The sequence below is a fragment of the Mastigoproctus giganteus genome, chromosome 5 (assembly GCF_048544385.1).
Source record: "Mastigoproctus giganteus isolate SK-2022 chromosome 5, ASM4854438v1, whole genome shotgun sequence".
Taxonomy (NCBI): Eukaryota; Metazoa; Arthropoda; class Arachnida; order Uropygi; family Thelyphonidae; genus Mastigoproctus; species Mastigoproctus giganteus.
Window position 1 is genome coordinate 88,738,740 of NC_143579.1, and position 23,286 is coordinate 88,762,025.

Consider the following 23,286-nt stretch of genomic DNA (forward strand, 5'->3'; position numbering starts at 1 on the left):
AATAAAAAAGAAGTATTTACATGTCTTAGTTATTTTCTAGCACAATTTTCATGAATACGCATACTATAGCAACTGTAATCAATATGCCAATAAACACCAATAGCTGTTTCTTGTGGCACTAGTGCATCCTTCTTGCTATGATACCTGCATTCAGTCAGATGTATGAAAATAGGCTCCAACGTTAAAGTGGACAGTTGGATACTTGATAAGTCCCTGATTTAATGCCTTCCAGAGCAACGATACTTTTCTTCAATCACTAAAATTCGACAATACACTGAACTTCATCTTAATCTCCTCACTGTCAAGCTTTCTCTCTGCGGGTGATGGTAAATAGGTCTTCTAACTTATCCAATAATGCTAGTATACCCCAAGGTTCATTTCTTTCTGCCATTCTTTTTCTCTCACATATTTATAACCCTCTTCCGCTAACTGAAAATCCTATTTGTAGCTTTGCTGATGATAGCATTGTACATATTATCATCCATTTACAGAAACCTTGCCCTGCACAAACAGTTCAAGTTCTTGAATATTGCCCACCAATTCCTTATCTGTTATGAGTTGCACAGAGGATTGTTCTGCTTCTTTTCACATGGGGATCAAAGTGACCCCATGTAAATGCATTTGAAAAAACCAGAAAAAAAAAAAAAAAGAATTCAAAATTGTTCAATTTTTTAATACCACCTTCATTTTCAATCTTTTCTAAACACAACAGTGAAAAATCCTTTTTATATATTAAAAACATATATTTTTAATTAATGTTTGAAATTAAAACAGCCTTTAGAGTTGTTGGTGAGCAAATTGCAAAACTTGGAAACTTCAACAAACACATAGAAGTATGTAACACTTCTCAGTGTTACTTACGTCTCAATAACAGTAGCACTGCCGCATGAAATATGCAGCACTCACATCAACAGTTTGATTCCAGTAACACCTCAATGTCACTAAGTCAGAGACCATTATTGACTGCAGTAATGTGCATGTCATTAAAGCCAGCCTGCTATCAGTACTTGTGCATAACAGGTGCCAATCAACATATGCATGTTATTTGGTTTAAATTAATTCTTGAATTTTTCCTAATTGTGCAATAATTAACAGTGATTTCTGGAATTTTCAGAGGAGAAGTCAAAGAACATTTTCAAGAACAGTTATTAGGAATTTCAGGAATGTAGATGGAGCAGATAAGAGCAAAAATTTCTGAAATATTGTTTGGGGTCTTATTGACCCAATGTGATAGACATGGCGATAAATGTTGATCTCCAGGCTGTCCAGTTAACTAAGTTATCTTTATCCCCAGTGGAGCAAAAATTTCTTATTTAATTTCAATCCTTTTAAAACTCATACCTATCTTGTTCCTTTCAAAAAAGAGGCAATTTCTTCTTTACTCATCTTCAGTGACATTCAGATTTCTAGGCAAGATCACGTCTTTGAGGGATGACACTGACTCTAGAGAGGGCTGACTGGTATTTTTAATTTAAATAGAGTTTTTGTAGGTTACTACTTAATATACGTAAAACCATTGTTTCATTTGAATCTTGCAGCCATTGTTTCCGTATAGAGACTGGTATGGAATTCAAATTTTTAATTGTGGTAAATAGGTAGCTCTAATTGTAAAATTATGTAGTGTAATATGCATCACTGCCTTTAGAATTCTATTTGATAGTGTAGTATTGACGATTAATTAAATTTATTGATCTTATTAATTTTAAATATGATGCCCCACAGTAGAGCAGAAATGCAACGGGCACAAAGTGACAGGAGTGCTGTGACTCGGGGGATTACTGAAGGCGGCGATACTGCAACGCATCACAGCTTAAAAAATTGTGCAACTTATGAAATATTTGCTGACCTCCCTGGAACAGAACATGATCTAGCCAAGGAGGATTTCCTTGTATGTAATAAGTGCAGAGAGAGTCTAGAAATTAGGCATCAACTCAGCATTCTGATAGACGTCTATGAGAGCTTGAGGTGTAGGGTAAATGCCCTCGAAGGTATTAATATGAGGTACCTGTAAAGCTCTCAGCTGCCCACCTTAATGCCAGAGCACAATCTTGAGCATCAGGCAACACAGGAGTTAGTTTTTGTTGGTGACTATTATCAGGAAGTGGTGATATTGTGTAAAAAGGATAGATGGAATAGGACTAGTGTCTGCCAAGGGCAAAAGTTGATGTTTTAGAGCAGATATCAGCTTTTAAGGTACAAAGGGTGATATTGTTGTACATGTTGGCACCAGTGACATTAAGAGTAGGAGATTTGCAGATTTACTTAACAAGTACAGGTCAATGTTGGAAAAAAAAGTCGTGAGTTAGGGTTAAATATGAAAGTCTCTACAATTCTGCACAGACATAATAGGAGGAAGTATATGAGGAGAGCCTTGTCAGTCAATTTGGCTCTGCAGAGACTGTGCAAGATTCATGGGATAGAATTTTTTTTAACGAGTTAACAGGAGAGCTGCTTCTACAGAGATGGGATGCACTTAAATAGAAAGGGTGCAAGAGTGTTTGCTGATGCTGTCGAGGCAGCATTAGGTGGGTTGGAAAACTGCTAGCTTTGACGGTTCACAGATTAAAAGGTGCTGCAGGCAGAGGTGAAGGCGATTCTTGCACTACTTCTATTAGAATGAAGAGTGGCCTGGAGTGAGGAGTGCTAAGGGTTTCAGGGACTGATGGCAGTCATCATGAAACAAATAAATACTTAGGCTGTGTTAAGATAACTAAGAATAAGAATAAGTGCTTGTACATCAATGCTAGAAGTATAGTAAATAAATTTGATGAATTTGAAGTGCTGGTCAAGAGGTTGTCATAGACATTCTCTCAAATATGCCAGACAAGCTGTACTTGCTACCTGGGTGCCTAAAACGCTGATGGAACTGATATTCGGGTGACACTCAAGTTTAGTGGACCCAATTTTGTCAAATTCCGTATGGTCTGTGACAGCCAAATCCTCTCCTTGCACCTTCGCGATAGTGGGACTGTTTGTAATACTGGGTATAACCTCCATACACAAGCGCAGAGATCAAGGTGTGGCACCCACAACACATAGAGGAATGCCGCCCTCTCTGTGTTACCAGGCAGTACTGGGTGGTAGATGACTCTCGTCAACCGGTGTAATACCTCCACTTTGCTTATTGGAGGCTTGAAGTGATGGAACCCACGTTTAGTCTCCAGAGCTAAGTTCCGGTCAATCCTTCCCCATCTCTTCCATCATGCAGTATGAATGATGACTTTTGAGGTTATGATAAACATCATAGCGAGATCCAGTCTTCCTTACATTTCGAGGGTACAGCTCTAAAACGGTGTTCGCAGGCCGGCCGCTAGTTAGTACACCGGACCGTATCTATTGGTAACTCTCTAGGAGGCTTCCAGATCAGCTAGTGTATAATCTTGCTACTTCTCCTCTGCCAGTTAGTAACCACAGAGAGTCCAAGTAGTGTGTATGCGGGGGGAATTGTCGAGGCCACATTATATCAAGGATCTGGGTATATTCTTATCACGTGTATGCCATATCCAAAAATTTGATTACTTCATACAGCATGTCCCACCCACTTTTTCTTACTATTGAATACACCATGAATTGTCAAACTAATAGAGTAAGCTTATCTGCGAAAAGATCTAAACACTTCCTAATTCGTTTCACAAATATACTGGATTAATTCTAATCTCATTTATGTCCACTTCCACTTGCAGTCTGCCAAACCCCATGTACTTTTTCTGACAGAATCTCAGTTATCGGTTGATTCAACTATTGCTCATCTCAGTTGCCCAAATTATTTGCTGTATGATTCCTTTCACCTCAAAGGTGGTATTGTGCACATGTCCATTCCGATATTCCCTGTCAGAGACTTGGTAATTTGGAATATCCTCTTTTCGATCTTCTCTGGCTTAAAATCTCTCTATCTCATTGTGTCAAATTCATCTGTTGTCTCTACCGTTCTGCCAAAGAACAGTAGAGACAACAGAAGTTCTCTCCGTTAATCACTTGGAGCTCTTTGACTTCCTCTCTTTGCAACTTCACTTTCTCCAGTACAACTTTCCTAATAGTGAAGTAATTTTCCTTGGTGATTTTAATGTTCACAACTCCAGCTGGCTTCCGTTTTCTAGTCACACCGACCCTGCTGGTCGAGATGCTGAGGCTTTTGCAATTACCAATGACCTTGCACAGATTGTTCATTTACCTACAAGAATACTGGACAATCCTAACCATACTGCCAACATGCTCGATCATTTCCTCACAAAATAACTCTTCCACATACCTGAAGAGTTCTTATCTGTTATCCCAACTGGACATATTATCTAGATGTTCTGGGGGCAGAAACTTTTCCAGTGAGTGAATAGCTAATGCCAGGGAAGCGAGCCTGAAAAACTTCAAGGGTTGTGTTAGGGTAGTTAAATATACAAGAACAGTAAGTCTTAATTGTTTATATAGTAATGTTAGAAGTGTCGTCAATAAAATGAGTGAATTCGAACTGCTGGTTAAAACAAGTAACACGGACATAATAGGGCTTACGGAGACATGGTGCCACCCGGAAATAGGGGATGATGAGTTTCAGTACGGCTTGTATAATGTATTTAGGAAGGATAGGGTAGATAAAAGGGGTGGTGGAGTAATGCTTCTTATCAGAAGCAGCCTGAGTGCGACGATAGCCTTCCTGGATTCAGACATTTCACATGCTAGTATAGAATCTGTATGGTGTGAGATAGTTGGAAACAAAGGTATAATGCGAGTAGAAGTAACCTACAGACCAGACAATTGTGAAGATTATGACGAAAGCCTCTACATGCAAATGGAATAGCCAAATAAACGTCAATGTCTTATTATGGGTGATTTCTTGCCTCTAATTGATTGGAGTAAATTGGAAGGAAACTCAACACGGGGAACAAAATTTTTAAATAAACTAGACGACTGTTATTTGTATCAACATGTCAGGGAAAGTACTAGAGAAAAGAATATGCTAGACATCATCATCACCCATGAATCAGATGACATAGCAGGGCTGACAGTAGAGGATCCAGTAGCAGGAAGTGATCACGGAGTTCTACGGTGGATGATGATGAGAGAGGTAGCAGTAGTAAAAGGCAAAGGAATGAACTTCAATTTCAGAAAAGGAAATTACGATGCCTTAAGGTACTACATGGCCTCTAATGACTGGGTAGATATCGCACAGGGAATGAATACATTTGAACTGTGGTATGCTTTTAAAACATTAATCACAGATGCCTAGAATGCGTATTTACCATTAAAAAAAAATACTTCGTGAGGAGGGTTTCGAGTTGGATGAATAGTGAAGTTGCCACATTACTTGAGCAGAAAAAGGTGACATGGAAATGTTACAGAACAATAATAAGCTGAAGCCTATAACAGCTACAAGATGATCTGTAATAGAGCCACAGAGAAGGTTCGACAGGCAAAGGCAGTTCATGAGAAATCACTAGCAAACAGAGCAGGGGGGGGAGGGGAAATAAAGAATTCTTCACATATATAAATTCCAAGAAGAGCAGGACAAACCAGATCGGACCTTTACGTAAGGAAAGGGGATAGTATTAAATACACCAGCTGTCGTTGCAGATAAACTCAACAGTTATTTTGCATCGATATTTAAAAATGAAAAATCTTTTGTGGCAATGAGAAATTGTGGGAACGAAGTTGAAAAATATGTAATTAATGATATTGAAATTTTGCAAGATTATTTAATGAAAAAACTTTCGAGCCTACAGGCCAGTAAGCCTCCTGTAGTTGATGGAATATACCCTATTATCTTAAGGGAGGCGGCAAGTGAGTGCATTGAACCATTGAGGCTAATTATGCAAGCATCACTAGACTCTGGGGAGATTCCCTTGGATTGGAAAAGTGCCAATGTATCTCCCATACATGAGGGTCGCTCTAAGAGAGAAGTGGAAAATTATCGACTTGTCAGTCTGACTTCAGAGGTAGGGAAAATCATTGAGGCAATGATCAAGGGGGGAATTCAGGATCATTTGGATCGAATTGAAATTCTCAAGGATACTCAGCATGGTTTTGTAAAGGAAAAATCATGTTTAACAAATCTGGTTCGCTATTTTAAAATTGTCACTCACGAGCTGATTTAGGGAATAATTTCGACATTGTTTATCCAGATTTCAGCAAAGCTTTTGACTCAGTCTCACATGGGTGGTTCCTTTATAAGCTGGAACGGGTTGGAATCACTGGGAAAATCCTTAGATGGATAGCAGGATGGCTTCAGGGCAGGAGAGAGGGTTGTGATAAATGGCTATTCTTCAGATTGGGTTGATGTAAGAAGTGGGGTTCCCCAGGGATCAGTATTAGGACCACTGTTGTTTTTAATTTTCATAAACGACATCGATGAAGGGATAGAGGGCGTGATGCAGATAATGCAGATAAATTTGCAGATGATGTTAAAATTGGTAGAGTAGTTAATGATCACTGTCAAGCTGAGCTTCTTCAGAGAGACCTAGATGGACTTCAGGAATGGTCAGAAAAATGGCAGCTGTGCTTTAATCAAACAAAGTGTAAGGTATTACACCTGGGAAACAGTAATCCCAAAAAAACTTATTCACTTGGTGGAGTTCAACTAAACCCAGTACTGGAGGAAAGGGACTTGGGTGTTACGATACGGTCAGACATGAAATTCTCTGAGCATGGTAAACAGGTTGCAAGGAAGGCCCATGGTGTCCTATCGATGATCTATCGAACTTTTGCAAGTAGAGATAGGGACGTGATAATCCCATTATATAAGGCTTATGTTAGACCACACTTGGAATACTGTGTTCAAGTATGGAGACCACACCTAAAGAAAAACATCGAGCTTCTTGAAAGAGTGCAAAGATGGGTAACTCGCCTAGTGAGATCGGCAAAAGGGCGTCCTTATGAAGAAAGACTTCGAATGTGTGGGGTGCAGAGTTTGGAAACTAGACACCTTATGTGGATTCCATCAGTGTCGATCCACTGGTGATATTCTGGCTTATATTACCCATTTATGGACTAATTCAATGGAAAAGTTCGGTGAAACACAAGCAGTTGCTGTTCACATCTCAAAGGCTTTCGATCGTTTTTGGCATAAAGGTCTTCTAAACAAGCTTCCTTTTTATGGTTTGGCAACTGTTTTTTGTAATTGGTTATTGAGTTTTCTCTCTGATCGCTCACTGAAGGTGATGGTAGATGGCTCTCTGTCTTCTAACTTCTCCACAAATGCTGGTGTTCCCCAAGGTTCAGTTCTTTCTCCCACTCTTTTCCTCTCTCTCTTGTATATTAATGACCTTCTTCCATTGATTGGAAGTCCTATCCATAGTTTTGTCGATGATAGCACATTGCATTCCACTTTCCATTTTGAAAAACTTTGTCCTGCTCAATCAGCTTCAACTTCTCAAAAATCTGCTACCAGTTCCTTAAATGCCGATCTCCAGGTTATTCTGCAGTGGGACGAAGACAACAACTTAGTTGATTTCAATATTTCTAAAACTTAGTCTTGTCTTATATCTTGCAAAAAGGATTGTTCTGCTCCTATGCTTATCTTTGGTGACACTCCTCCGATTTCTAGGCAAAATGATATATCTTTTTGGGGATTACCCCTGACTTCTAATCTCTCTTGGCACAAGCACATTACAAATATTGCTTTCTCTGCATCTAAGAAACTTGGGTTTCTCTTTCACTCTCGGCATTACTTTTCTTCCAAACAGTTGTTCACTCTTTACAAATCGCAAATCTGCCCTTCCATGGAATATTGTTCCCACATCTGTGTTGGTGCCCCCAAAACACTTTCAGGCTTCTTAATTCCATTCAGAAGAGGGCAGTTAGGTTAATTAATGACTCATCTCTAACAGAGTCTTCCCACTCGCTGTGTCATAGATGTACTGTTTCTGCTGCATGCTTCTTCTACAGATATTTCCACGGGCACTGTTCTTCTGAATTGGCTTCTATAATTCCGCTCTCTCTTTCAAAACAGTCTGAACATGTTCCGCCGCCAGCCAACATCCGTTTACTGTCCAACTTAAAACTCACAGAACCAACTTTTCATCTTCCTCGTTTATTCATTTAACTGCTGTTTTCTGGAACAACCTTCCTTCATGTATATTTCCTGAAAATTAGTCTACAGAAGTTGAAGTCCAATGTCAAAAAATACCTTCTCAACCTCCAACCCAAGCACGGTACTAAGTTTTTATATATTGTTATTTAGTTTTTTTTTGTTGTTTTTTTTTTTTTTTTTATGCGGTGGTCATTCTCTGACCTTTCCGCATCCTCCATATTTGCTGGGCGCAGGCTCGAACCCCGGTCTAATCAAGAAGCGTGTGCTACGCACTGCTGCTCCTGCTCACCTGGCTGCGGAGGCGCCACATGGTACTAAGTACTGTAGGTTCTAATATCTCTCGTTTGGGGTTTACATATTAAAAAAAAAAAAAAAAAAAAAAAAAGACATCAAAGGCAAATATTGTTGAGATAACAGAGAAGTGGTGTCACACAAATATTAGGAATGCAGAATTGGAATTTGGGGAGTACAATGTGTACAGAAAGAATAGGAAGGGAGGAGGGGTTATGCCGTTAATTAAGAAAAAACATACAATCTAAGAAAGTGCATCCAGTTGATATAGATGGACTGTGCAATGTTCAGTCAGTTTTGTGTGACGTAAGCACTGGGAAAGCAAAAATAAGAATCTGAGTGTATTATAGGCCTAATGAGTACAACCAACAATTGTACAGAGAAATAGAGTGGGCTAGTAAATCAGAATGTCTTATAATGGGGGATTTTAACTTCCCAGGTATTGACCGGTCACTCGCACACTAGTAAGACTTTTGTGGATTTATTTGATGATTGTTTTTTGCATCAGCATATTTGAGAGGCAACCAGAGAGGGTAATAATCTTGATCTGGTTATCAGCAGTGATTATTCATGTATTAAGAATTTGCAGCTAACTATGCGGCAGTGATCACAGTGTACTGGTGTGGGATTTAAATAAAGATATAATTACCATCAGGGGTAAAGGAAAGTTTTTGCTTCTGTAAAGGTGACTACAGTGGTACCAACTGATGATGTTACTAACAGCAAATTCTAAGTGGGAAGCATTCAAAGAATTAATCGTGCAGGCTTCTAGACTTTTCATACAAATTAAAAAATATTGTTCAAGGTTTGGGCCAAAATGGTTGTCAAAAGAACTGATGAGACTTGTGGCACAGAAGGAAAATGCATGGGATGCATATAAATTATCAGGCGACATAGAAGCCCTATGGCAAATATAAGCTAGTGTGTAATCAAATCACAAAGGAGATTAGGCAAGTGAAGGCAGATTATGAGAAGTCTTTTGCAAAGAATGCTAAGAAAAACGCCAAGGATTTCTTTACTTATATAAACTCTAAAAGGAAGGGGGTGAATCTGATCAATCCACTTAATATCGATGGTTCAACGTTGATGATCCTGATCAGATAGCAAACAAAGTGAATGAGTGTTTTGCATCTACATTCACACGAGGAGTTATTAAGGAAGGAAAATGCCAGAAGTTTATAAATTTTTTTATCCATATTAAGTTTATTATTAATATTAATAATTAGTCCTTACTAACTTTGGCTTGGTCACACGAGGCACTGCTCTTCTTCTTCCACATGATGGGGTGGTAAACTTTGACAGAAAAGTTACTCTGTGTGCTGACAGGAGAAAGAAAATGTGGACTATACCAATACTTAATCTTGCCAGCCCAAGAATCAGGAAGATCATACATCACAGTGCCCAGAATATATATGGAATGCCTCAAAGCATAATTTTTCGTAGATACTCTGGTTCAACAGTGACATCGTCAGTGGTATTGTGTTGCCAAGTGAGAGCTAGTTCCTGTTCTATTGTAGTTTTTCACTGCAAAATGGCCACCATTATTCAAATCCATTGCATTTGCGGATCGATCAGTATATGGATTGGTCTAATGTTCGAAATGCAGTGATTCCTAGCCATTATTGGCCTCGTGGACCTATGTCGAGATGGAACATAACAGTCAGTATATTTTATTTTTATTTATAGTTTTGTTGGTCCAGTGTTGTAGTTTGTTTCTTCTCCACTTTTAGTGATATTTCACATAATTTGGACCTGGCACTATCAAGTAGGTGCCTCGAAAATTTAATTAATTGATCCATTCTAAATTATTTTAGAGCATTCCTTCTGCAAAACCCTTCTTTTTTCCCTCACCCCCACTCTTGTTTAGCTTTATTATGTATTGTTTATTTTTACTTTTGCTCTACTGGTTTGCCATGCTACATGGCATTTGTTTTATTTATCTTTATCTTAATTTATTATAAGCAGCATGCAGTGGCTTATGTATTAATGCAGCCAGTGGTTTTTGCGATACTAATTTCTTTTTGGTTTCTTTTTTATTATTATTATAATTAGTGATTTTTCAATGGAGATATATATCTATATATATATACATGTTCTAGATATGATAGAATATGGTAGAGTAAAAATATATCGGATTAGCAATGAGGTAGCAGGTTGAGTGAGATAAGGTGCAGTCTGCAAAAGACCTGTGCGTCAAAAACGCCCAAGTAACGTGCAAAGGCCAACGCCAGCACTGTGGCAAAACCTAGAAGTACAATATGTAATATAAGGTGAGAGTAAAACAAAATGAGATAAAACGTAAAGCAAAAAGAGATAAAAGTAGTAATGGTAGTAACATAAATTGAAATATGATAGAGTAAAATTATAAAATAATAAGGCAAATTATAAAAAATGTGTTAATTATGGGTGTTACTAGTCCTGTTACTAGTGTGTTACTAGCCCTAGATAAAGTCCCTTTCAATATATGTACTAACCCACAATTAACACATTTTTTATAATTTTGCCTTATTGTTTTATAATTTTACTCTATCATATTTCAATTTATGTTACTACCATTACTACTTTTATCTCTTTTTGCTTTACGCTTTATCTCAATTTGTTTTACTCTCACCTTATATTTCATATTTCAAATGCCAACAGAAATCTTAATTTTCCTTTTATCATAATTAGTTACTATTTCAATATATATATATATATATATATATATATATATATATGTGTGTGTGTGTGTGTGTGTGTGTAAAAATCATGTATGGCCATGGATAGCATGATTTATTATCTAGTTTTGATTTTATAGGTATTCAGGAAAACTAAAAGCTCGAAAAACATTCCTTATTCCAGAACACGAATTCCATCTAAAAGAAACAAAAGAGGTAGCGGTAAGGGATTATATATATATTTCCAAATGATAGAAAATAAATATTTATGCTGACAAATGAAAAATAAGTTATTGAATTTTGTTATTATTTAATTATTTATTTATTTATTTTGTATGAGTAGGTGCATGGTCTGCTTCAAAAGGATTTAACTTTATTGCACTAACTTTTGGCTATAAACACTAGTATGAGGCCACTACAAATTTTCCTGGGTAAGAATTTTTGGCCCAGTCCACCTCTGTTTATCGATATTGCTTTTCTTTTTCTCTCTGAATCTGTAGTGTCTTCACCAGGTCGCTTCCTTTTCACACCTTTTAAGTATTTTACTCATTTTTAGGGAATAAAGCACAATTACAATAAACAAAGCTGCACACGTGTAGCAACTGAATAAATAACACCGTAAAGGCAGACACACACTATTAACACCTCACTTGCTCACATTTTACTAAAGCACATTTCTGGAGGTTACTACATAAAACAATAAAACAATTACCAGTTGCGTTCCTGCTAGTGGAATCGTTATAAACTGGTAGTAAACTCGATCTAATTGCATTTGAGATAATACCAATAGCTGGAATTGTGTGGATTTTTACGTTATTATGGTGAAATGTGTTTTTCCTTCACTGATATAAAAAACATAAATACATTTTCAGAATCTTCTCTTCATTCCTATCGTGTTGTGTTCGTTGGGGGGTATTCCGCATTCGACTGCCATTTCTTGTAAACACAAAGGCGAATCATGCATGAACGAATTCAGTTCGTGTTATATACGATATCGTTCCCCTATTTATAAATCGTGTATGATTGAATTTGTGTAGTGTAAACACTGTTATACGAGGACTGACTGTACAGTGCTACATATTACGCTATCTAGTTTTACGTTATACCTTACGATATCTAGTTTTACGTTATACCTTACGATATCAGTTTGAGATATACGTTACACTATTTTATATTGATCTAATATACTACAGTATTGGCGGCAACACCGGTACAACCATAACCGGTGAGTCGTTACTTACAAGAATCACTAGTTAAATTTAAAAAGTAAGCTAACGAATACTACTAAACCTATTTAATATCTTTGTAGAGCACAATGTAATATGTGCTCTACAAAGAAATATGATGAAAAATTCAACAATGAAAAATCAACAATGAAAAATTCAGAAATATAGTGAAAGATGGGAAATAAATTAGAAATAAGTGGGCATAAATAAATTTTCTAACATTTTAAAACAATTTATTAATATATATACATATTAAGAAATGACTACTTACATGTCATCATAAAAGTAGTCATTTCTTGCACACACTGTATTAGTACACTTTTAACAATTACAGCAGACTCTCGATTAACTGGGACACTTCAAGACTCCAAATTTTTTTTAAAAAAATCATAAAATTCAAGTAATAACTAGAATAGGTATAAACAGTTATTTTGCAAGTCTTTTGATCGCAAGATATTTTGCGGTATTATAAGTTGTCATTGGGAGATTAGTGTACCTATTATCTTGCAATCCCCGCCGTATTCACACCGAACGCGCAAAAAAAAAGAGAGACCAAATGTTTAGTTTGTTTTAGTGCATCGCATCGATTGTTGTGTTCCGTTGCAGCGCAAAAAAGGACAAATTTTGTTTCGTTATTTATGTCTGGGGTGTCAGAATTTTTTTTTATAGTAAATTTTTTTTTTTTTTAGAAATCGCAAAAATGATGAGTAAACGTAAAAGAGTTGCGTTTTCAGTGAAAAAAAAAATTGAAATTATTCAAAAGTTTGAAAATGGTGCATCTGTTAAATCTCTAATGAACCATTATAGCATTGGTGACCAAACCATATGCATCGTCGAAAAAATAAAGGGAAGCTATTAGACTTAAAATCGACATGGCAAAAAAATAAAGGGAAGCATCGTATTGGACACGCGAGTAGTGCGTGGTAATTTTTTTATCTATCGCCATATTTTTTACGTAGATTGCTGAACATTTTTCTATACAGTAAGTCCCCCACTTACGAAACTACTGTTTTACGTAAATTTTTTTCATTCTATTTTTTATTTTTTTATTTTAGGATTGCGAAATTTAAAACAAACAAAAATAATAAATAAATAAAATAAGCAATCAATAACGACGATCACAGCACTAACAAGTTGCACAAGTGAGATTCAGAGTAACAAGCAAAAAAATAGGAAATAAGAGAAGATTCTTACAATTGATTTATGTTTTTTTTTTTTTTTTTTTTATAAGCCTGAAGATTTCAGTGAGGGGGACATATTTCACCACAATAACATAAAAACCCACACAATTCCAGCTATTGATATTATCGCAAATACAATAAGATTGAGTTTACTACCCGTATAATTAGTTGCACAAACAGAAAGGCCCAGTAACCTGGAAGGTGCAAATTGTTTAATGGCAGTGACCTCCAGAAATGTGCTTTAGCAAAATGTGAGTTTGTGTGAGGTGATAATAGTGTGTTTCCCCCTTAACCCTGTGAAGTTGTTTTCAGAAAATTTTAGTTTCACCATTATCATTGGTGCCGACTAAGAGAAGAAGTGACAGCGCTACTAGTAAATCAGTCAACAAGAGGAAAGCCATCAATTTGGATCAGAAAATTAAACTAATAAGGATGTATGAAAATGGCCAAACATTAACAAGTATCATGCAAATTCAGATTTATCAATAATAATATAGTAGCAATATGTTATTAGTGATTCCCGGATTACGTAAAACTCGACGAAGTAAGAAGTCCTCAAACGTATCTCTTACATATGTCGGGGACTTCTGTATTTTTGGATTAACCGGAAAATCAATTATCCATGAATTTTTTTTTTACCATCTATCCCTAAAAATCGAGAGTCTACTGTATGTCGTAAACTATTTGGTTATTTTTTGTTGTACTCTGGATTCTACTGTACACTGTTCATAAAAATGTTTGCATTTATTTAAATGTTCAAATATAGTTTCTGTTACATTTTCTTTCCACTGAAGGCCTCCGACGCAAGATTTCAAATGCTATGTCACCCTCCCTTTTCGGGGTATGTCTGTGATGTCTCTACTGCTCAAGGTATTCGCTCTATTAGGACAAAGTCCGAGCCCTTGGCAACCGTAAACGTAAAAGAGTTGCGACCATAAGGGTAAAAGAGGTCGATAAAGACAAAGGTCTTTATCGACCTTTTGATTGCTGCTGCCTTTGGATCTCATTATGTTTTGTAATGAAATGATCACTTGGTGTCATTTCATCCCACGTAACCCTTCCTCTCTACTGGTTTCTTCTGGCATGTTTTGAGATATTGACAGAGAGAGAGAGAGAGATAGGATAACACATAACATTTATTAAGTAAAGTAAATCATATACACAATACTCTTGCATCCTGAATACAATGATTAAACATGCATTGCTTCCAAGTTCACACATATAACGACAACAAGAATTTAGTTAAAGTTATAAAATCATATAGTTAAGTATCTTCAAAGTATTCTGCATTCTACTTTCTAGACATACACATTCCTTGACTTTGTCACTCACTAAATAACAATAAGTTGGATAAACTATGTACATAAAACACCTTCGTATTCTACATATCTTTAAAGTAAACAGGAAACATTTTGTGATCACACTATGCGTGTCTTATCGCCTTTTATCTAATATTCTCATTATACTTAAATGGCAATTATCTGTCCATAATTGATTATTTTAGGAAAACCTTTCAGGTACTTTTGACAATCGTAGTTATGTTATTGCACCCATTATTGAATTGACACGGGTTTTAGTAATTAGGAAGAAAGCATTTAGTTTAACGTAATTTTACTGTCTCAGACATTTCCATTCACACATAAGAAACTGTATGCTTACCAGATTAAGTAGTTATCGTCAAGAGCTGATGGTTTGGCTTCCATTCGGACGCTAGGGCGTTTTCCCAGGCTCAAAGACTTTCTCTGCATTGCTCTCCCACTTCTGCTGCTTCGTTTGGATCGGCCAGCGGACAACATCTGAAGAGGCTTCGGCAAGACGCCAATGATCACTCTGACAGCAGCCACAGCATCGGAGACCACAGGAATCAACCACATGGCGAAGGTGACGACAACCCTTTGGTCTCTTTTTGGGCCCTTTTTATATTCTGTACTCTCCTTTGTCTTCTCGGTCAAAACTCTCTCATTGGCCACTGGAAGTCACGTTTCTTCGTGCAGGACAGTGCTAGGGTGACTCAAACCTCCAAAGGGGTTCCCTCGTCTCTAGGTGTTTTATTTGGCGCCATGGCGTCAGAGACATTAATAAAAAAAAACGCCCACCTACTTTCCCAGGCTGTCTTCCTTTCCAAAACCTCCCACGGCCATAAAACTCTGAATATTGCAGTTGGCTTGAGAAGCCAGGCTCCTGCATTCTTTGCTTGTACATTAATTAATTCATTTCTAGATCTGATAAGGACTAGGGAGCCTTTGCCTTACTTCTTTTCAGATATGGTACCATAGTTTGGTATAACAGGATGGTGATAGTAAGAATGCAATGTCCGATCCTTCAGGTCCAGCAGCTTATGATGCTGCAAATGACACATACATGTCAGACCACGTCAACTGCTGCACTACAAGTTCTTACTGGATGCTTACCCCCCTAGATCTCCATGTCATATACTTCGGCCTCTCTCATGCCATCAAGAAGAATAAAGAGGTTGAAATACTCACCATTAAAACAAGTACAGACACTAAACATCAAATATGAGATGACCCGTGTGTGGACTGAACTGGTTTCCCTATGGCAGACACAATGGAAATACTCAACAACAGGTGAAATTACTAAACTCTTTATTCCGGGTGTCACCTTCCTCTACAAACGACGTTGCAACTGGTTCTACCCTAACATCTACACGTCGTTTCTTTTGACTGGCCATGGATCATTTAAAAGGTGTCTTCTCCACTTTGGTCTGGCCGAGGATGCTTTTTGCATCTGTGGAGAGTCAGAGGACTGGAACCACGTGATGCACTCCTGTCCGATCTATCTTGATCACCGCAATCAGCTTCTTCTGGCCCTCAGTGCACTGACAATCCATCCAGAGGCTAGGGTTTTGGAATAAGAAGAAGCCTACAAAGCATTCTTGACCTATGCCACTGCGGTCTTCAACAGACACCGCTATCACTCACAACCACCAACTGGCACACCTATGACTACAGCAGTTCATTCTGTCGACTAGCTTCCCCACTGCCAGTCACACCAGAAATTAAATAACCTGTCAGCCATAAGGATATACCAAACCCAGTAATGATTCTCTACTTCACAGGATGCACCATTGCAATCACGTCACCAAGTTTCTATTATTTGGCCACTCGAGAGCTGCCTTTATTTTTATTTATTTATTTTTTTTTTCTTTATATCCACAGTAACTTCATCTTCCCCTGCAGTGCTCCAACATGTTCTCTGCTGCTCCTAGAAGACTTCACCGGGTGATTCTCAACTTCCCTTGACAAAGCTTCCACCAGAGATTCTTGCCGACACCTACACTTCTCTCTGCTAATGGGATTCCGACCTTCACCTCTTCTCCATGAAGCTCCTTTGCTGACGACGCCTCTCCATCGGCATGGGATTAGATGCTTTCGGACTCTTTTGCTGGCCTGGGACACTCCCCAGGCGGGATTTTAACCACCCTCGACAAATCCTGATCGAAGGGGTTGTGCTGACGCTGATCAGCTGACAGGTGTGGGTCATCCAGCCGTTTTGTCCTCTGCTGGGGGGATAGCATTCCGCTCTGCCTACTCTTGCATCCTTCCCCTTTTCTTACCTTTCCTGTCCAACCCACTCCGTTCCTCTAACTTGGCCTCTCTCCTCTCTTGCTTTGCAAGTGGGGAGAGAGCCCGTCAGACATTCCTTCTACCTTCCTGGCCCGGCTCCTCGTGTGGACAGATGCTGAAAGACGCCTTCCATGGTGATCGAGCCTCCCAGTAACTAAGAGGCCAGTCAAACAACGCACTACTCACACATAACCCATACTGGCTGACCTTGAAATGTTGTGCACACATCACAGAATACTCAACTCAGATTTGTGGGGAACCACAGGAACCGCTTGACAAAAACTCTATGTCCACTACTACTTCTTTTCAGATATGGAGAGAAATTCGTATACCCTAGTTAGAGCGAGAGGTTTTTCATGTTCCCTGAGATCCAGACTATGTCTGGCTGTTATGGGAATATTTTTCTCTATTCTTCCATTTGGCACTGGGTTCCCAATAACTCACGATTCAGGCTCGATGTTCCTCTGTTACAATATCAACAACTGAGTATTAGATTGAATTGGGTGGGTTTTCAGGCAAGATAAAACTCTCACGCTAACAGCTACAAACATTTCTTGTTTGGAAGGTTTAATATTGCCATTATTTTCATCCATCTCATGGTAGATATTGTTACTAGTTCTTTAAATATGCTCCAAAATGTTTGACTCACTCTGATATTCGGCCTGTATACCATCATTATCAACTCCTAAAAATTCATCAAGAACAATTTCTCCACTGATCAAGCCTCACTTGGAACTCTTCCCAAGGTTGCTTAATGCCTTGTAGTAGTGCATCCCTCTTATCACTGTTAATTAGCATTTTAACAACCTGTTTTGGTAAAAAATTTCTTAATCATTGTTTCAGTCACATCTTGACTCCACACGTTTGCCAACTCTATGCACATCTGCAATTCTAAACAGAATATATATTGGTTTCTATTCTCAGTATAATTTTTTTTTTTTTAGTATGTGCCTTCGGTAGTGCAATTTCAAATCCTTGGCCCATTGGTTCCAATTTAGATGAGCTGTTTGCAGGGAAGAAAATAAGCTTCACACTTGTAAGTTTCGAAATTACCGAGTGAAGGTGGGTAGAGCAGTTGTCAACAATCAACACGGTTTTTCTGTTTTCTTTCATCATCTTTATTTCGAAATTAAAAATTCACTGCTCAAAAATTTCAGTTGTCATCCAAGATTTGTTGTTTACCTTTGGGTTTGTTATTGTTCATGCATCTTGGAAAAAATCTAAAATGGCAGTGAACAAAAAATCACTATATTAATTGCTATACGTTATTCTCAAGTTCTGTCCATGGGTCCACCCCCTCCCCTAAAATTTACCCTCCGATTTTCTCAAGATATATGGCATGTATGTACCAGATTTCAAATAAATCAGTTTCAAGTAAATGAACCAAGATATGGTTACTAGTAGTGACTATGGCCAGCATATATTTGACACTAATTGTATAGTTTCACCAAATAATAATTGAATAAAGGGTAAGCAAATTACTTTTTGACTAAGTATCTATCATTGTGAAAGATTGAATAATTTCTATATATATGTGCTTTAATCAGCTTTTAGCATTAGTTGAGGCATATGATGCTAGAAAGCAAGCTTATGCAACATCAGCCAAAAAAAAAAATAAAAAATAAAAAAACCTCTTGTTTCACCCCTCTATTCACTACAAATACTTGTCCAGCTCAGCCTTAAATTTATTTAAGCTATCAACTTCCACAACAAGAGATGGAGGTCTGTTCCAGCAATCAACAACCTGCTGGCTAAAAGCAAATTTCTGTACATCTATTCTACAACTGTCTTTCCTCAATTTGAATCTATGCCCCCTCAAGTTCTTAATCTGAGCAAGAGGAAGAATCAATGGTGCTGTGACACTTCAAACTGATCACAAGCAAGTACATGTTATGTGGCCCATATTGGGTCCAAAATTTCAATCTAACTTTTTGAATTATTAATAGAAATTTATCACATTTTTGACTTGTGCTTACTTGTAATGATCCATCTCTTTCCTGAAAATTGTCTGCCATTTCCTAATATTTACTAGGATGTGTTGAAATCTTGCAGGAGTGCACTCTGTTTAGAACTGTACATGCTAATGTCAGCCTTTTCAGACATAAAGAACAGACATTACAATAAAGACAGGAACAATATTGAGTCAGTCTGTTGTAAATAAATCTGGTGTAAATAAATTCTCTGGAAAGCAAAATAAGAGTAGGAGTGTGTTATCTGCCAAATGACTGTGATGAGTACAATGAATGGCAATACAAAGAAACACAGTCTGAGCAGAGTACATGGCTTATTATGAGGGATTTTTGATTAATAGATATTTATTGGAACTTAAGATATAACTGAGATATTGCCAAGGAAAGGAGTTTGCTTACACAAAGGTGAGTATAAGGAACCTAGACAGTTTTATATTCTTTTCAGTGGGGCCACTTGATACTTCAAAACAAATGCAAATTATAAATGATAAGCATTAAGGAAAGTAATTGTAGAAGCTGCTAAGCTTTTTCTACCAACTGAGAGGCAGTTTGTTGTTTTCACCTAAATGCTGTGAGAGGAACGCATGAAGCTACCAGAAGAAAAGAAAATGCATGCAGTTATTGCTAGCCAGTTGGGAAGGAGCAGCAGTGCATAGCACACGCTTCTTGATTAGACCGAGGTTCGAGCCAGTCATCACCAAATACGGAGGATGCGGAAAGGTCAGGGAATGACCACCGCATATTCCTGGAGCAATATAGCCTTAGTTGCTAATGCTTCTGAAAAAAAAAAAACAAATAACAACAATAATAAATAGCAGTTATTGCAAATGGGCAGAGGACACAGAAATCTTCTGTGAGTAAGTAACTATTCTGCTGTGAAGTTACTAAGGGAGTTAGGCATACTAAAGAAGATTTTGGAAAGTTACTGAAAAGGAAAGAAATACAAAATTCTTATGTCGCCTCCGTAGCCAGGTGGGCAGGAGTGGCAGTGCGTAGCACACGCTTCTTGATTAGACCGGGGTTCGTGCCCATAACCACCTAATATGGAGGATGCGGAAAGGTCAGGGAATGACCACCGCATATCCCCGGATCAGTATGGCCTTAGTTGCTAATGCTCCTAAAAACCAAATAATAACAACAACAACAACAAAATTCTTATGCTTATGTTAACACTGCAAAACTTGTATTAAAAAAAATAACAGAATGAAATAGAAAATAATACTGTCATAATATTCAATGGAAATGAATGCCTACAGAAGCTAGTTGAAGTGATCTGGACTAAATGCTTCACATGATGGATACTATATAGCTGCAGGCAGTTATATATGAACATGAACAAGTTAAAAAAAAAATAGATGATTTGACTAAATAAGATATCAGCATCTAGTGAAATAGTATTTATTACTCACTGCTGGCAACATAAATCAAGCATGTGACATCATATCTTTCTCTTTGAGAACGTATGCCATATTTCATTGGCAAGTTCCCCAGGGGTTAATATTAAATTTCATAGCCAGTGAATTTACTGAAAAAGTATGAAACTTCATTCTGCTCTGGATGCCTTCATTAGTGGCTAAGTCTAATGGCAAATTATTTTAAATGGGTTTTGGTAATAAGAATCACCACAGCTGACCACTAACAGTTTAAGCCTATGGGCAGCACATAAGATAAGCATTGCTTGTTAAAAAGCTGCTATCTTGTAAATCATGATTGAAGTTTCATTGTTGATATCAATCTCTAAGATCAGTATTATAAGAGAATTTTTATTACTGCTTGGAAAGAACATTCAATAATGAAAATTAAAGATTCAAATCGAACTGAAATACAAGGGGGTCACATATGCCATATATAGCTATATGCAAGACCAAAATTGATTAGTTAAAACCAATAATTACTGGTTCTTCATAGTTAGGTGGCTTCGCTTCTGTTAACTGTATTCATTCTACACTAAGCTTGTGACAGTAATCTTCAAATATTCAGCATGGGTGAATTGTTCTGGGCTCTGCATAGGACACAGTCATTTGAAACATTTGTTTTTGCTGAGGGCAAATGACATACCTATATGTGAGTCGTTTGAAATGCTTAGAAATGCTCATTTTACCACATTTAACCATCTGACTGAGCCTTACACACTCGGTCAGATTTTATCAGACAATGACAGCATGTCAGCTGTATATATAAAATTCCATGCATATAAAATTCTGAATATATATTTTTTAATAAGTATACCATATTTAACCATTATATGATGAGGTAACCATCTTTCAATTACCAGAATTTATTTATATATTTATTTTGAAACCTATATAACTGTCTTGACACATAATAGCCTTAGATACTAATGCGCCAATAAATCAAAATCAAACCATGTGAATTAGCCTTAGATACTAATGCGCCAATAAATCAAAATCAAACCATGTGAATTGAACTGACTGTTAAGTGCCAATATGTTTAGCATGGAGAATGCTGCTACAAAACAAGGTACCATTCTCATGTTGCTCATAAATTTTACGGACTTCTAAAAACGACAAAATAAACAAATTTTCTGTGTATACTGCAGATGGCTATATAAAACCAGAGGATTATACATCTTCAGTGCTTTAAAAAAACAAGAATTTCAGCATATTTTGTGGTATCATGAATATAGTTATAATGTTACAAAGGTAGTAATAGGAGTAGTAGTAATGGAGGCATGTGATGCAAGAAGCTTATGTAGCATCAGACAAAAAAAAAAAAAAAAAAAAAAAAAAATTCACACCTCCATTCCATCAAAAAGTTTGTCCAGTTCCTCCTTGAATTTATTTGAGCTATCAACTTCTTCCACAATGACAAATGGAAAGTTTGTTCCAGCAATTAACCACCCGCTGGCTAAAGTCAAATTTCAGCACATCTATTCTACATCTCTTTTCCCCAATTTTAATTTCTGTCCCCTCGGGTTCGTAATCTGAGCAAGCGGAAGAACCCATCAGAATTCAGCATGCACATCCCATTCAAAGCCTTATACACCTCAATCAGATCACCTCGCAGGTGCCTAGTCTTCAGCCACTGCAAATTACAGAACTTAAGCCTTTCTTGGTAACAGGACCCCTTCGTTCCTCTCACCAATCTTGTTACCATTCTCTGTACACGCTCAAGCAACTCAGCATCCTTAAATCAGGCGTCCAGACCTGTGCGCAGTACTCGAGACGTGGCCTGACCATTGTCTTAAAGCAGGGGTGGCCAACAAGTCAATCACGGATTTAATTTCAGTCGATCACGACGAATTTGAAATATACAGTCATCCCTCGATTTGTGCACCTTGTGCAATGAAATTTTTGAGATGGTAGATAGCGGCACATTTTGAAGGAAAAAAGTAGATCACATCACAAATTAAGTTGGCCACTCCTGTCTTATAGAAAGTGATAATCACCTCCTTTTCCCTACTAGCAAAATTCCTGTATATCAGTGACAATACCAAAATCAGTGACAATGACAATACCCCATGACCTACTCTGGCAGCCTGTCTGCATTGCTCAGAAAACTTCATATCTGACTGCACAATTACTCCCAGATATTTTTCATTTTTTACCACCCTAAGGTCACACATAAGAAACACAAATCATAAATATATATATTGGAGTATTTATTATTATAAGCCATCTCTTTTCTGAATCGATAACTTTAATACTCTTATTCCTGAAAGACACATCTTTCCTTTCAGAAATACAGAATGAATTAAATCAAGATTTCCAATGGTTTGTTTGCACGTGTCTTAGAAAATGTAACTGGACCATTATAGTAAAATGGACTTGATTTGAAAGGGACGGGAGTACTATGTTTAATATAATTGCTTCCCTAAACTATATATCTGCTAGTTTGTCAAGCTGTCCACTTATTTGTTATATAAAGTTCTATTTCGTTTTTCTTTTTTTTTTTTTTTGTTTATATTACATTTCTGTATTGATTAGTTGATTAAAAGTTTTGCAATTGTAAATATATAAAGTAATTTAATTTTTCAGAACAAGATTTCCAGTGGCCCACAAGTAACAGTTATCAAACTGGAGAATACAGTGAAATCAAACCCTAGTATTATTAAAGAAGTGGGAGATATTAACTCTGAAAGTAAGCTTGGTAAGTATAACTGATAAGTGTATATTTACATTTTGAATATGGAAATATTAGTAGAATAAAATTGTCCTCACATCGACAAGTTTACCGGTACACCTTATGATTCCATTTGTGAATATTAAACCTCTCCGGCATTTTTAAACTGTTTATTATTATTAGTGGTGTTGTTGTTGTTGTTGTTGTTGCTGCTGCTGCTGCTCATTTTACTGATTGGGGGTTCCACCTCATGACGGGTATTGCTACCAAGACC

At 37.2% G+C, this 23,286-nt stretch overlaps 1 protein-coding gene across 4 annotated transcripts in view; it reads left to right on the top strand.

Moving 5' to 3' along the window:
• Positions 1-23,286, top strand: part of tho2 (THO complex subunit 2-like protein) — a 1,047,711-nt gene that overhangs the window by 594,756 nt on the left and 429,669 nt on the right. For 3 of the 4 annotated variants that reach the window (XM_090374101.1, XM_090374104.1, XM_090374102.1), the window contains 2 exons: positions 11,106-11,187; positions 22,928-23,039. In XM_090374101.1, the coding sequence (XP_090230227.1) occupies positions 11,106-11,187; positions 22,928-23,039 (194 nt within the window). The remainder of the gene's footprint in view (positions 1-11,105; positions 11,188-22,927; positions 23,040-23,286) is intronic. The other variant, XM_090374103.1, reaches the window with a different exon arrangement.